The 13,778-nt window shown below is 37.7% G+C and overlaps 1 protein-coding gene across 3 annotated transcripts in view; it reads left to right on the top strand.

Moving 5' to 3' along the window:
• The window catches only part of SPATA6 (spermatogenesis associated 6), a 147,512-nt gene that overhangs the window by 41,203 nt on the left and 92,531 nt on the right, over positions 1-13,778 (top strand). For all 3 annotated transcript variants that reach the window (XR_008294805.1, XM_027059247.2, XM_027059248.2), the window contains exons 4-5: positions 8,637-8,678; positions 9,691-9,815. Coding sequence is in view for 2 of the 3 variants with exons in the window: in XM_027059247.2 (XP_026915048.2) it covers positions 8,637-8,678; positions 9,691-9,815 (167 nt within the window). In the remaining variant the exon portion in view is untranslated. The remainder of the gene's footprint in view (positions 1-8,636; positions 8,679-9,690; positions 9,816-13,778) is intronic.

Below are 13,778 nucleotides of genomic sequence, written 5' to 3'. Positions count from 1 at the left end.
TACCCACCTCCCTCCACCAACCTCAGTTTGTTCTCTATCCTTAAGATAGTCTCTCACAAGTCTCTTGTGGTGGGGTACCTGGGTGGCTCAGTCAGTTAAGTGTTCCACTTTGGTTCAGGTCATGATCTCATGGTTCGTGAGTTCGAGCCTTGTGTCAGGCTCTGTGCTGTCAGCTCGGAGCCTGGAACCTGCTTCAGATTCTGTGACTCCCTCTCTGTCTCTGCCCCTCCCCCAGTCCTTCACACACATGAGCGTGCTCTCTTTCTCTCTGTCTGTAAGATAAACATTAAAAAAAAGAGTCTCTTGTGTTTTTAGTTTGTATCAAGTCCTGCCCCGGGCTTTGTGCTGTAGCACAGAGCCTGCTTGGGATTCTCTCCCTCTCTCTCTGCCCCTCCCCCACCACGTGTGCTCTTTCTATCAAAAAAAAAAAAATCAAAGAAAAAAAAGGAGTATCTTCTGGTTTGTTTCCCTTTCTTCTCTTTTTTACCCCCTTTCCCAAATGTTGTTCATCTGTTTTGTTTCGTAAATTCCACATATGAGTGAAATCATATGGTATTTGTCTTTATCTGATTGACCTTTTTTGCTTAGCATAATACATTCTTGCTCCATCCACATCGTTGAAAATGGCAAGATTTTATTCTTTTTGTTGGCTGAGTAATATTCACTGTGTGTATGTGTATATATATATATGTATATACATATATATATATATACATATATATATATATATATATACATTGTGTGTGTGTGTTTGTGTGTATACAATGTCTTTATTCATTTGATGGACATTTGGGCTTTCTCCATAGTTAGGCTATTGCTGATAATGCTGCTATAAATGTTGTGGTGCATGTACCCTTTTGAATCTGTGTTGTTGTATCCTTTGGGTAAATAAATACTTAGAAGTGCAATTGTTGGATCATAGGGTAGGTCTATTTTTAGTTTTTTGAGGAACCTCAACTCTGTTCTCCAGAGTGGCTACATCAGTTTGCACTACACCAGTGCAAATAGGGTTCCCCTTTTTCCGCATCCTTGCCAGCACCTGTTGTTTCTTGTGTTGTTAATTCTAGCCATTTTGAAAGGTGTAAGCTGGTATCTCATCATGGTTTTGATTTGTATTTCCCTGATGATGAGTTCTACCTGTTTTCTCCTGTAACGTTTTGATGGTTTCTTGTCTCACATTTAGGTCTTTCATCCATTTTGAATTTATTTTGTGTGGTGTAAGAAAGTGGCCCAGGTTCATTCTTCTGCACTTTGCTGTTCAGTTCTCCTAACACCATTTGTGGAAGAGACTGTCTTTTTTCCACTAGACATTCTTTGCTGCTTTGTCAAAGATTAGTTGACCATATAGTTGTGGGTCCATTTCTGGATTTTCTATTCTGTTCCATTTGTCTAAGTGTCTGTGTTTGTGCTAGTACCATACTGTTTTGATGACTACAGCTTTGTAATATAGCTTGAAGCCTAGAACCATGATGCCTCTAGCTTTGCTTTACTTTTTCTGGATTGCTTTGGCTATTCAGGGTCTTCTGTGATTCCGTACAAATTTTAAGATTGTTTGTTCTAGCTCTGTAAAAATACTTGTGGTATTTTGATAGGGATTGTGTTGAATATGTAGATTAATTTGGATAATATAGACATTTTAACAATGTTTGTTCTTCTGATCCATGTGCATGGAATGCTTTTCCATTTCTTTAAGTCCTCTCAATTTCTTTCATAAGTGCTCTCTAGTTTTCGGAGTACAGATCTTTTACCTGTTTAGTTAGGTTTATTCCTAGGTATTTTATGTTTTTTGGTGCAATTGTAAATGGGATAGAGCCCTTGATTTCTTTTTCTGCTGCTTCATTATTGATGTATAAAAATGCAACAGATATCTGCATTGGTTTATTCCCTGCGACTTTGCTGAATTCATGTATCAGTTCTGGCAATTTATTGGTGGAGTCTTTCAGGTTTCTTTTTTTTTTTTTAGTTTTGTTTATTTTTAATTTTTAAAAAATTTTTAATGTTTATTTTTATTTATAAATTCCTAATGTCCCCCATCCATTTAGCCCACCCCCCCACAATCCCTCCAGCAGCCCTCTGTTCTCTGTATTTAAGAGTCTCATATGTTTTGTTCCCCTCCCTGCTTCTTTATTATTTTTGCTTCCCTTCCCTTGTATTTATCTATTTTGTATCTTAAATTCCTCATATGAGTGAAGTCATATGATATCTGTCTTTCTCTGACTAATTTCACTTAGCATAATACCTTCTGGTTCCATCCACCTAGTTGCAAATGGCAAGATTTCATTCTTTTTGATTGCCAAGTAATACTCCATTATATATATGTACCATACCACATCTTCTTTATCCATTCATCTGTCGATGAACATTTGAGCTCTTTCCATACTTTGGCTATTGTCAATAGCACTGCTATAAACAGTGGGGTGCATGTTCCCCTTCAAAACAGCACACCTGTATCCCTTGGATAAATACCTAGTAGTGCAATTGCTGGGTCGTAGGGTAGTTCAATTTTTAACTATTTGAGGAACCTCCATACTGTTTTCCAGAGTGGCTGCACTAGTTTGCATTCCCACCAGCAGTGCAAAAGAGATCCTCTTTCTCTGCATCCTCGCCAACATCTGTTGTTGCCTGAGTTGTTAACGTTAGCCATTGTGACAGGTGTGAGGTGATACCTCATTGTGGTTTTCATTTGTATTTCTCTGATGATGAGTGATGTTGAGCATTTTTTCATGTGTCTGTTAGCCATTGGGACGTCTTCTTTGGAAAAGTGCCTGTTCATGTCTTTTGCCCATTCCTTCACTGGATTATTTGTGTTTTGGGTGTTGAGTTTGATACGTTCTTTATAGATTTTGGATCCTAACCCTTTATTTGATATGTCATTTGCAAAGATCTTCTCCAATTCTGTTGGTTGGCTTTTAGTTTTGCTGATTGTTTCCTTTGCTGTGCAGAAGCTTTTAATTTTGATGAGGTCCCAATAGTTCATTTTTGCTTGTGTTTCCCTTGCCTTGACGTGTTGAGTAAGAAGTTGCTGTGGCCAAGGTCAAAGAGGTTTTTGCCTGTTTTCCCCTCTAGAATTTTCATGGCTTCCTGTCTTACATTTAGGTCTTTCTTCCATTTTGAGTTTATTTTTGTGTATGGTATAAGAAAGTGGTCCAGGTTCATTTTTCTGCATGTTGCTGTCCAGTTTTCCCAGGACCACTTGCTGAAGAGATTGTCTTTATTCCACTGGATATTCTTTCCTGCTTTGTCAAAGATTAGTTGGCCATACGTTTGTGGGTCCATTTCTGGGTTGTCTGTTCTGTTCCATTGATATGCGTGTCTGTTTTTGTGCCAGTGCCATACTGCCTTGATAATTACAGCTTGAAGTCCAGGATTGTGATGCTTTGGTTTTCTTTTTCAAGATTACTTTGGCTATTCAGGGGCTTTTCTGGTTCCATGCAAATTTTAGGTTTGTTTGTTCTAGCTCTGTGAAGAATGCTGGTGTTATTTTGATAGGAATTGCTCAGGTTTCTACACAGAATATTATATTTTCTTCATATAGTGAAAATTTGACTTCTTCCTTGCCAATTTGGATGCTGTTCATTTCTTTTTGTTGTCTGATTGCTGAGGCTAAGACTTCAGTACTGTGTTAAATAGTAATCATGAGAGTGGACATCTTTGTCTCATTCCTCACTGTAGGGGAAAGGCTCTCCATATCATTTATTTCTGCTCTAATCTTTATTAGTTCCCTTCTTCTGCTGACTAGGGCTTTATTTGCTGTTCCTTTTCTAGCTCCTTTAGGTAAAAGGTTAGGTTGTATATTTGAGACCTTTCTTGCTTCTTGAGATAGGCCTAATTGCAATATACTTCCCTCTTAGGACTGCCTTTGCTGTATTCCAAAGGTTTTGGACTGTCATGTTTTCATTTTTGTTTGCTTCCATATATTTCTTTATTTCTTCTTTAATTTCCTGGTTAGCCTGTTCATTGTTTAATAAGATGTTCTTTAACCATCATGTATTTGAGGGCTTTCCAATTTTTTTCTTGTGGTAGATGTCAAGTTTCATAGTGTTGTGATCTGAAAATATGCATGGTACGATCTCAATCTTTTTGTACTTGTTGAGGGCTGATTTCTGACCCAGAATGTGATCTAGTCTGGAGAATGTTCCATGGGCACTAGAAAATAATATGTATTCTGCTTCTTTAGGATGGAATGTTCTTTATTTTTTTAAGTTTATTTATTTATTTTGAGAGAGACAGACAGAGAGAGAGAGAGAGAGAGAGAGAGAATATGAATGGGGGAGGGGTAGAGATGGTGAGAGAGAATCCCTGCTAGGAGCCTGCTAGGCTCCATGCTGTCAGCACCGAGCCTGATACAGGGCTTGATACCATGAACTATGAGATCATGGCCTGAGCTGAAATCAAGAGTCAGATGCTTAACTGACTGAGCCACCCACATGCCCCTAGGATGGAATGTTCCAAATATATGTTAAGTCTGTCTGGTCCAGTGTGCCATTCAAAGACATCATTTCCTTGTTGGTTTTCTGCTTAGGGGGAATATATATGTATGTATACACACACACACACACACACACACACACACACACACACACACACATATATGGATCTTGTGTTTTTATCCATTCTGTTACCCTAGGTCTTTTGACTTAGAACTTTTACATTCAAAGTGATTATGGAAAGGTATGAATTTAGTGCCATTGTGTTACCTATAGAATTGGTGTTTCTGGTGGCATTCTCTGGTCTTCTCTTTTTTAATTTTTTTTAATGTTTATTTATTTTTGAGACAGAGAGAGACAGAGCATGAACGGGGGAAGTCAGAGAGAGAGGGAGACACAGAATCTGAAGCAGGCTCCAGGCTCTGAGCTGTCAACACAGAGCTCGACGTGGGGCTTGAACTCACGGACCATGATATCATGACCTGAGCTGAAGTAGGACACTTAACTGACTGAGCCACCCAGGCGCCCCTGGTCTTTTCTTATCTTTGTTGCTTTTGGTCTTTTTCCTCCACTCAAAGAGTCCCCCTTAAAATTTCTTGCTGCATTGGTTTAGTGGTCACAAACCTCTTTAGTTTTTGTTTGGGAAACTCTTTATCTCTCCTTCTATTCTGAACGACAGCCTTGCCGGATAAAGAATTCTTGGCTGCATATTTTTCCCATTCAGCATGTTGAATATATCCTGCCACTCCTTTCTGGCCTGCCAAGTTTCTGTGGCTAGGTCTGCTGTGAACCTGACTTTTCTTCCCTTGTTGGTTACAGACTTTTTTCCCTTGCTCCTTTTGGGATTCTTTCCTTGTCTGTGTATTTTGTGAATTTGACTGTATGCCTTGGCAATGGTTGGCTTTTGTGGAATTTAATGGGAGTTCCCTGTGCTTTTTGGATTTTGATGTCTGTGTCTTTCCTCAGATTAGGGAAATCTTCAGCTGTAATTTTTATGAATAAACCTTCTGCCACCTTTTCTCTCTCTTCATGTTCTGGGATTCCTTCTGTATGAATTTTGTCACATTTTACTAAGTTGCTGAATTCCCTGAGTATACCTTTGTGATCCATTACTTTTCTTTCCCTCTTTTCATCTTCATAATTTTCCATAATTTTACCTTCTATATTACTCTGCTCCTCTGCTTTGTCCATCCTCATTTTTATGGCCTTCATTTGGGTTTGCATCTTGGTTTTACCATTTTTTATTTTAGCCTGACTAGATTTTAGTTCTTTCATCTCTGCAGAAAGGGATTCTCTGGTGTCTTGTATGCTTTTTTCAAGCTCAGCTAGTATCCTCATAATCATTGTTTTACTTATTTATTATTCATTTATTTATTTCTCATAATCATTGTTTTAAATTCTAGTTCAGACATCTTACATATATCTGTACTGATTAAATCCTGGCTGTGAGTTCTACTTCCTGTTCTTTCTTTTGGAGTAAATTTTTCTGTCTCATCATTTTGTCCAGAAAAGAATAGAAGAAAGAAAAAAAAAACCAAGACAAAAAAACAAAAACCAAAACCAAAAAACTAGATCGGTGGTGTGTTTTGTTCTGCTTGTTAAAAGAATCTAGATCTAGGGGTGCCTGGGTGGCTCAGTTGGTTAAGTGTCTGACTTCAGTTCAGGTCACGATCTCACGGTCCATGGGTTAGGTTTGAGCGCCGTATCAGGCTCTATGATGACAGCTCAGAGCCTGGAGCCTGCTTCGAATTTTGTGTCTCCCTCTCTCTTTGCCCTTCTCCCTCTCGTGCTCTGTCTCTCTCTCTCTCAAAAATAAATAAATATTTAAAAAAAAGAATCTAGATCCAAAAGTATAAGTAATATAAAATAGAATAGAATAGAGAAAATAGATAACAGAAAAAAGAACTTGAGAAAAACTAAGAAGATACTTGAGAAAATAAATAATAATAAAAAGGGATGAAAGTAAAAAGGAAGTTAGATCCCGTTTCCCCTAGAGCTGAAGCTTTGCAACATTCTATGATCAATAGACTTGGTGTTGAGTTGTTTGTGCTAGTCTTCTGGGGGACCGACCTTCTGTGCTGATTTTCAGGCTGACTTGTTTCAGTGAAAATGGGCCGGGATGGGGTGAAAAGGAGGGGGTTGTGCTTTGTGTACGTGGCTCCATCCTCCACTAGGTGGCGCTGTTTTGCTTCAGTTCAGATGGACAGGATGCACAGCTCCCTAGCCCTGGAGCTGAATGTTCACACCTCCCACTCTTCAACAAACCCTCACAGAAGAGTAGTCACCCCTCTTGTGTACCTGGTTTTCATGAGAACCATGCGTTCACCCTGCCTGATCTGAGCTTTTTTATCTCAGGCACACGACTAAGTTTCAAAACTACACAAATTTTAGGGAATCCTGCACTGGGACCTAAGCTGTTCCCCTGGGGGAACATCTTGCTATGCTTTTGCCCTTTGCCAGCCAGTGTGAGGAAAGCAGTCACAGACCCCGCAGTGGTTCAGAGTTTATGTCAAAACAGAGCAGAAAGCCAGCACCCTGCCTTAGCTCACTGCCCTCAGCCCGAGTCCCCACTCCTATGCTTGGGAACAGTGCAGCAGGTTGGCCTGACCCGTCTTTCTTGTGACCCAGCGGATCCTAAGACCATGCTGTCACTCCTGGGATTCTGCCCTGGTTTGCCACCTGAGCACCTTTAATCCAGGCACATCCCACATGGTGGTGGACTTCTAAAAGTTCAGATTTTGTACTCTGCTGCTTATAATACTTTGCAGTAGTCTCTGTAAGCAGGCTCCCTCACAGCCTCTGTACCCACAGCTATGTCTCCCCCAACTAAACTCTCTCCTTCCAGAAGGTGGTCATTTTTCTACCTGTAGATTTGCACTTTTTGTTCTCTCAGACCTCTGATTGATTTCTTGGGTGTTCAGAGTTATTCGATAACTTGCTTTATTTGAGGGACGAGACAAGCTGAAGGTCTCCCTGCTCCTCCACCACCTGAACTCCTTTCTCCACAAGCTTGTTTATAGAAGCCTTTTTTTATAACTGTCAAAACTTGGAAGCAACCAAGATGCTCCCTAGTAGATGAATGGATAAATAAAGTGTGGTATATCCAGACAATGAATATTATTCAACACTTAAAAGAAATGAGCTATCAGGGCACCTGGGTAGCTCAGTTGGTTAAGTGTCCCATTCTTGATTTCGGCTCAGGTCATGATCTCACAGTGTGTGAGTTTGAGCCCTGCATTGGACTCTGTGCTTAGATCATGGAACCTGCTTGGGATTGTCTCCTTCTCTTGCTGTGCCACCTCCCCCACCCCGACCAAAAAAATAAATAAACATTTAAGAAAAAGAAATGAGCTATCAAGCCATCAGTAACATGAAGGACCCTGAAATGCATGTTACTGAGTGAAAGAAGCCAATGGGAAAAACCTGAACGCTATATGATTCTAACTACATGACATTCTGGAAAAGGCAAAACTGGAGACAATGAAAAGATCAGTGGTTGCTTGTGGAGGCAAATTGAAGTGGAACAGAGAGATGAATAGGCAAGAGCACAGAGGAAAATCAGGGAAGTGAAAATACTATGGGTGATACTATAACGATGGAATATGTCATTATACATTTGTCCAAACCCACAGAGTATACATCACCAAGACTGAACCCTAAGGTAAACTATGGACTTTGGGTGATTATGATGGAACTATGGGGGTTTATCCTTGGTAAAAACAAAACAAAACAAAACAAAGACGTGCCATTCCTGTGAGTGAGGTTGATAGTAGGGAGGCTGTGCATGTGTGGGGACAGAGATATATGGGAAATCTCTGTACTTCCCTCTCTAGTTTTGTTGTAAACCTAAAACTGCTCTAAAAAAATAAAATTAAAAAAAATCAGAAAAACTCCAGAGACATTGAAGGGTTAATCTCCACTATAGAATAGTAAAGCCCTAAGAGACATGGCAACCAAAATATATATATACGTATATATATATACACACATATATATACATACGTATACGTATACATGTATATATGTATATATGTATATATGTATATGTATATATATATTATATATATATTTTCACACACATTATACTAAGATATAAACGTACATGTAGTCTACCTGGCAATTACTTTGACTTTTAGAGACTTGTGATTAGAGTAACTAATTTTTGTTTATTATTAATTTGTCTAAGGAAATTTTTCTTTAAACTTTCAGATGATACTGCATTGTTTGAGTTGATTCAACTAGTTCCACCAGGTACTGTATTATATTTTGATAAGGTAATTGATGTGCAAACCCATTTAAAAGAATGCTTCTTAAAAATACCATCTTTTCCCCTCCTTCCCAAATTAAGAACAATGTTGAGTTTCTAGTATTGGTCCATAAATGTAAAATGTCAATAGATGAAAATAATATATTCAGAAAGATTGACATAAATAGTATTTGAACATATTGTTCTAAGATTGAATAAATAGTAATAATGGAAAATGGAAAATTACATGCTATCATTCTAGCATATTTTGGGACATTCATAAAAACTGACTTCTGAGTTTTTGTGATTTTTCCCAAAGTCTGTTTTTTTGTTGATAAAGTAATTATCCTTTTTTTGTGTGTTGACTGTTACTAGGAATGGAGGGGAATAAAACCTTAACTGTTTAGTAAATACTACAAATCTCTGGGATAGGTAGAATTAAAATGTGGAGACTGGCTTGATTGTTGTTATTTACTTCTATGATTATAGGAAAAATCTACCTTAAATAATTATTTTATGTGAAAAATGGAGAACCATATGTTATTGAAAATTAGTAATCTTAAAGATTTTGAATATTACATATATACATAATTCAGGTAACCATAAATTCTAGAGAATGTCTACGTTTTTTTCCAACATGTACCGTAATGTCTTATAATGTCAGGTAGAAAGGAATGGAAGGTAGAAAAAATTTGTGGAGATAGTAATTAAGTTTCCAACTTGATAGGTTTACAAGGACTTTTTTTCTCTAGAAACATGTAGGTACTCATAAAATTTACATGAACATCTCCCTTCTATAAAGGGAAAGGAGAATGTCATTATGTACTACATTTCTGAATAAGGAATCCATTTAACATAACTTGCTTTAAATTTTCCTTTCATAGGAAAACAAACAAACATGACATGAAGCAGATATTTCAGTAAAGCATCAGGCACTATATATTTTTGTACCTGATGATTTTGCTTCTGAATAGAATATTTTGTTATAGTTTGAGTCATAGTATATCTTTTTTGTAGTGGGTGAAACACTGTCTACATATGATGAAAATACACGAGATTTCATGTTCCCGGGTCCAAACCAAATTTCTGGACACCATGATTCAAACCGCCAGGTTACCATGAGGAAGATTTCTGGCCTTCGAGTAAGTGCTTACTATTTTCGGAATCAATTTGTGATATGGGATCACTGTTAAAAGCACCATATAGCCTTTAATACCTGAAATGTGAAGAACTGATTCAAAGTTTAATTTGGTTCAAAACATAATTTTTAATGAAATTATGATGTTATTTTAAACATAAATCTGAATGAAAATGATATAACAGAACCTATGCATCTTTCATCTAGAATTAACAAGTGTTATTTTGCCTTGTATTATTCAGATTTCTCTTTTTTCCTTCTGCCACCTGCGTCCTGCCTCCCCACATTCCCTATCTCTCTTTTCTCTTTTCTTTATGATTCCCTCAGAAGAATGACCAATAAACATTTGAAAAGGTGCTGAATCTCATCAGCATATGGGGAAATCCAAATGAAAAAAACCGTATGATTTCATTTTTGTAGCCATAAGATTGGTAAAATTTAATAAAATCTGACACTATCAGAAGTGTGAAAACTACCACAGTTCAGAATTATCTAATAAAGGCAAAGATTCTCATAGCCTGTTGCCTTCTAGGTGTGTACCTGGGGGATGTATTCTGTCTGGTATACTAAGAGATTTTCTAGGGGTGTTCACTGATAGCATGGTTCATAATAGTGAAAAATTGCAATAATTTAAATGTTCATTAGTAGGAGTTTGGATAGATTGTTGTATGTTCATGTCATGGAAATATATATTCATATAACTAAATGTGAAAGCTACAATGTGATAGCCAATTCTTCCATCCTTTCCTCCAACTCCATTCAACTTTTGTTGGGTGATTTACACATATTTTTATCCCTGAAAATGTCTTCCACTTAGAGAAGCTGAGAGAAGACCCTGCTATTTCAAAGAAGAAAAAAGCAAAAGATGTATAGGTTCAAATAATTTGGGCAAACATTTTTTTACTAATTTTATAAAATGTTTAAGTTGTTTGAGTAAGGGAAATGGGGTGATATATGAGCCAATATGGTGAATTAAATAGTTTTCCCTGTAGGTCTAGATTTATGATATGCTCTGTCCTTGGAAATAGCAACTTCAGCTTGCTGGAAGTGTAAAAGTTGACTAGTAAATCTATGAAAATATACTTCCTTTGAGATATTTTCAGTGTCAGTTAGCTATCTTCTATTATAAAAACCTTCAAAGAGTGTTTCAGCAAATGTATGGAAGCCTGCAATGAAAAAAAAATCTGATTTTAACATTATGGTGTTTTGAGGGCACCTGGGTGGCTCAGTTGGTTAAACATCTGACTTCAGCTCAGGTCATTATCTCATGGTTGGTGAGTTCAAGCCCCATGTCAGGCTCTGTGCTGACAGCATGCAGTCTGGAGCCTGCCTCAGATTCTGTCTCCCTCTCTCTCTGCCCCTCCCCTATGCATGCTCTGTCTTTCTCTCTCTCAAAGGTAAATAAACATTTAAAAAAAATTATGGTGTTTTGAAAGAAATTTAAAAGGCTATATTATACAAAATTGACAATATAAACATAAAAGTATGGACCGTTAATAGGTATCTTCTTCATTTACTTTGGGTTACTTTTACATACATTCAGATGTTGGATTACTAAGACAAAAAATACATACACACACACACACACACACACACACACATATATATGTATACACATACATATAATTACTTCTGGTAATGGTGGTGTGAAGAGGTTGACTATTCCTCTCTCCATACAAAGTAAGTATAAAACTGGACAAAATTGTCATAAGCACCAGTTTTAGGACACTGAAAACTGGCAATTAAGACAGATTAAGCCTGTTTAAGGTTATAAGCAAGTGTTGAATCACTGTATTGTACACCTGAAACTAATATTACACTGTATGTTAACTAACTGGAATTAAAAAAAAAAAGACAGATTAAGTGTTTATACTTAAATAATGGCTAAAGATTTGGATAAAAATGGCAGGAACATGTGGCCTTCTTGCCTGAGACAGCTTCCATACCCTACTTGGCCAGTGAGAAATTGTAGCTTCACCAGTCCTGGAGTTGGGCAGGAAAATCAACAGCTCTGCTGCCAGAGGGGTCGGAATCAGGTTTGGGCAGTAAGACTGTGATATTGTAATTTTTAAAAAATATTTATTTATTTTTAATTTACATCCAAGTCAGTTAGCATATAGTGCAATAATGATTTCAGGAGTAGATTCCAGTGATTCCTCCCTATGTATAATACCCAGTGCTCTTCCCAATAAGTGTCCTCCATAATGCCCCTTACCCATTTAGCACATTGCCCCTCCAAACCCCTCCAGTAACCCTCTGTTTGTTCTCCATATTTAAGAGTCTCTCATGTTTTGTCCCTCTCCTTGCTTTTATATTATTTTTGCTTCCCTTCCCTTATGTTCATCTGTTTTGTATTTTAAATTCCTCATATGAGTGAAGTCATATGATATTTGTCTTTCTCTGACTTATTTTGCTTAGCATAATACCCTCTAGTTCCATCCACATAGTTGCAAATGGCAAGATTTCATTCTTTTTGATTGCTGAGTAATACTCCATTGTATATATACATACCACATCTTCTTCTTTTTTTTTTTATAACACATCTTCTTTATCCATTCATCTGTCGATGGACATTTGGGCTCTTTCCATATTTTGGCTATTGTCAATAGCACTGCTATAAACATTGGGGTATATGTGCCCCTTCGAAACAGCACACCTGTATCCCTTGGATAAATACCTAGTAGTGCAGTTGCTGGGTCGTAGGGTAGTTCTATTTTTAACTTTTTGAGGAACCTCCATACCGTTTTCCAGAGTGGCTGCACTAGTTTGCATTCCCACTGGCAGTGCAAAAGAGATCCTCTTTCTCCGCATCCTCGCCAGCATCTGTTGTTGCCTGAGTTGTTAATTTAGCCATTCTAACTGGTATGAGGTGATACCTCATTGTGGTTTTAATTCGTATTTCCCTGACGATGAGTGATGTTGAGTATTTTTTCATGTGTCGGTTGGCCATCTGGATGTCTTCTTTGGAAAAGTGTCTATTCTTGTCTTTTGCCCATTTCTTCACTGGATTATTTATTTTTGGGGTGTTGAGTTTGATATGTTCTTTATAGATATTGGATACTAACCCTTTATCTGAAATGTCATTTGCAAATATCTTCTCCCATTCTGTTGGTTGCCTTTTAGTTTTGTGGTTGTTTCCTTCACTGTCCAGATGATGGTCCCAATAGTTCATCTTTTGTTTTTGTTTCCCTTGCTTCTGGAGACATGTCAAGTAAGAAGTTTCTATGGACGAGGTCAGAGAGGTTGTTAACCTACTTTCTCCTCTAGAATTTTGATGGCTTCCTGTCTTACATTTAGGTCTTTCATCTATTTTGAGTTTATTTTTGTATGGTGTAAGAAAGTGGTCCAGGTTCATTTTTCTGCATGTTGCTGTACAGTTTTCCCAACACCACTTGCTAAAGAGACTGTCTTTATTCCATTGGATATTCTTTCCTGTTTTGTGAAAGATTAGTTGGCCATACATTTGTGGGTCCATTTCTGGGTTCTCTATTCTATTTCATTGATCTAAGAAATATATATTTGGTTTTATCCTTTTTCTGGCACAGAACTTCCAAAACCCTTGGAATTTTCTAAGTGGTAGGAGCAATAAAGGTGTTTTACTTGTTTTGTTATGTTTTTGAGGTAACTTTTGAAAGGCCCCTAGATAGCCTAAGGATGAGGGTTAATTGCCAGGGAGAACAAACATGTGTTAGAGGGTTGGAACTTTCAGCACCCTGACCTGTGGGGAGGGTATATGAGGCTGGAGATTGCATTAAAACACTAATGGCCAGTAATTAATCAATTGTGGATATAGTACTGAAGCCTCCACAAAAACCCATAGGGGTTTGGTTTAGAGAGCTCTTAGGTGAACCTCTGAGGCAGGTGCTGCGAGAGTTGTGTGCTTAGAGAGGGCATGGGAGCTCCATGTCCCTTCCCACCTACTTTGCTCTGTGAATCTCTTCCATCTGGATGTTCAGCTGTATCCTTT

The sequence above is a fragment of the Acinonyx jubatus genome, chromosome C1 (genome assembly GCF_027475565.1).
Source record: "Acinonyx jubatus isolate Ajub_Pintada_27869175 chromosome C1, VMU_Ajub_asm_v1.0, whole genome shotgun sequence".
Classification (NCBI taxonomy): domain Eukaryota; kingdom Metazoa; phylum Chordata; class Mammalia; order Carnivora; family Felidae; genus Acinonyx; species Acinonyx jubatus.
The sequence above is the reverse complement of the archived record's forward strand: the minus strand, read 5'-3'. Positions and strand labels throughout refer to the sequence as shown.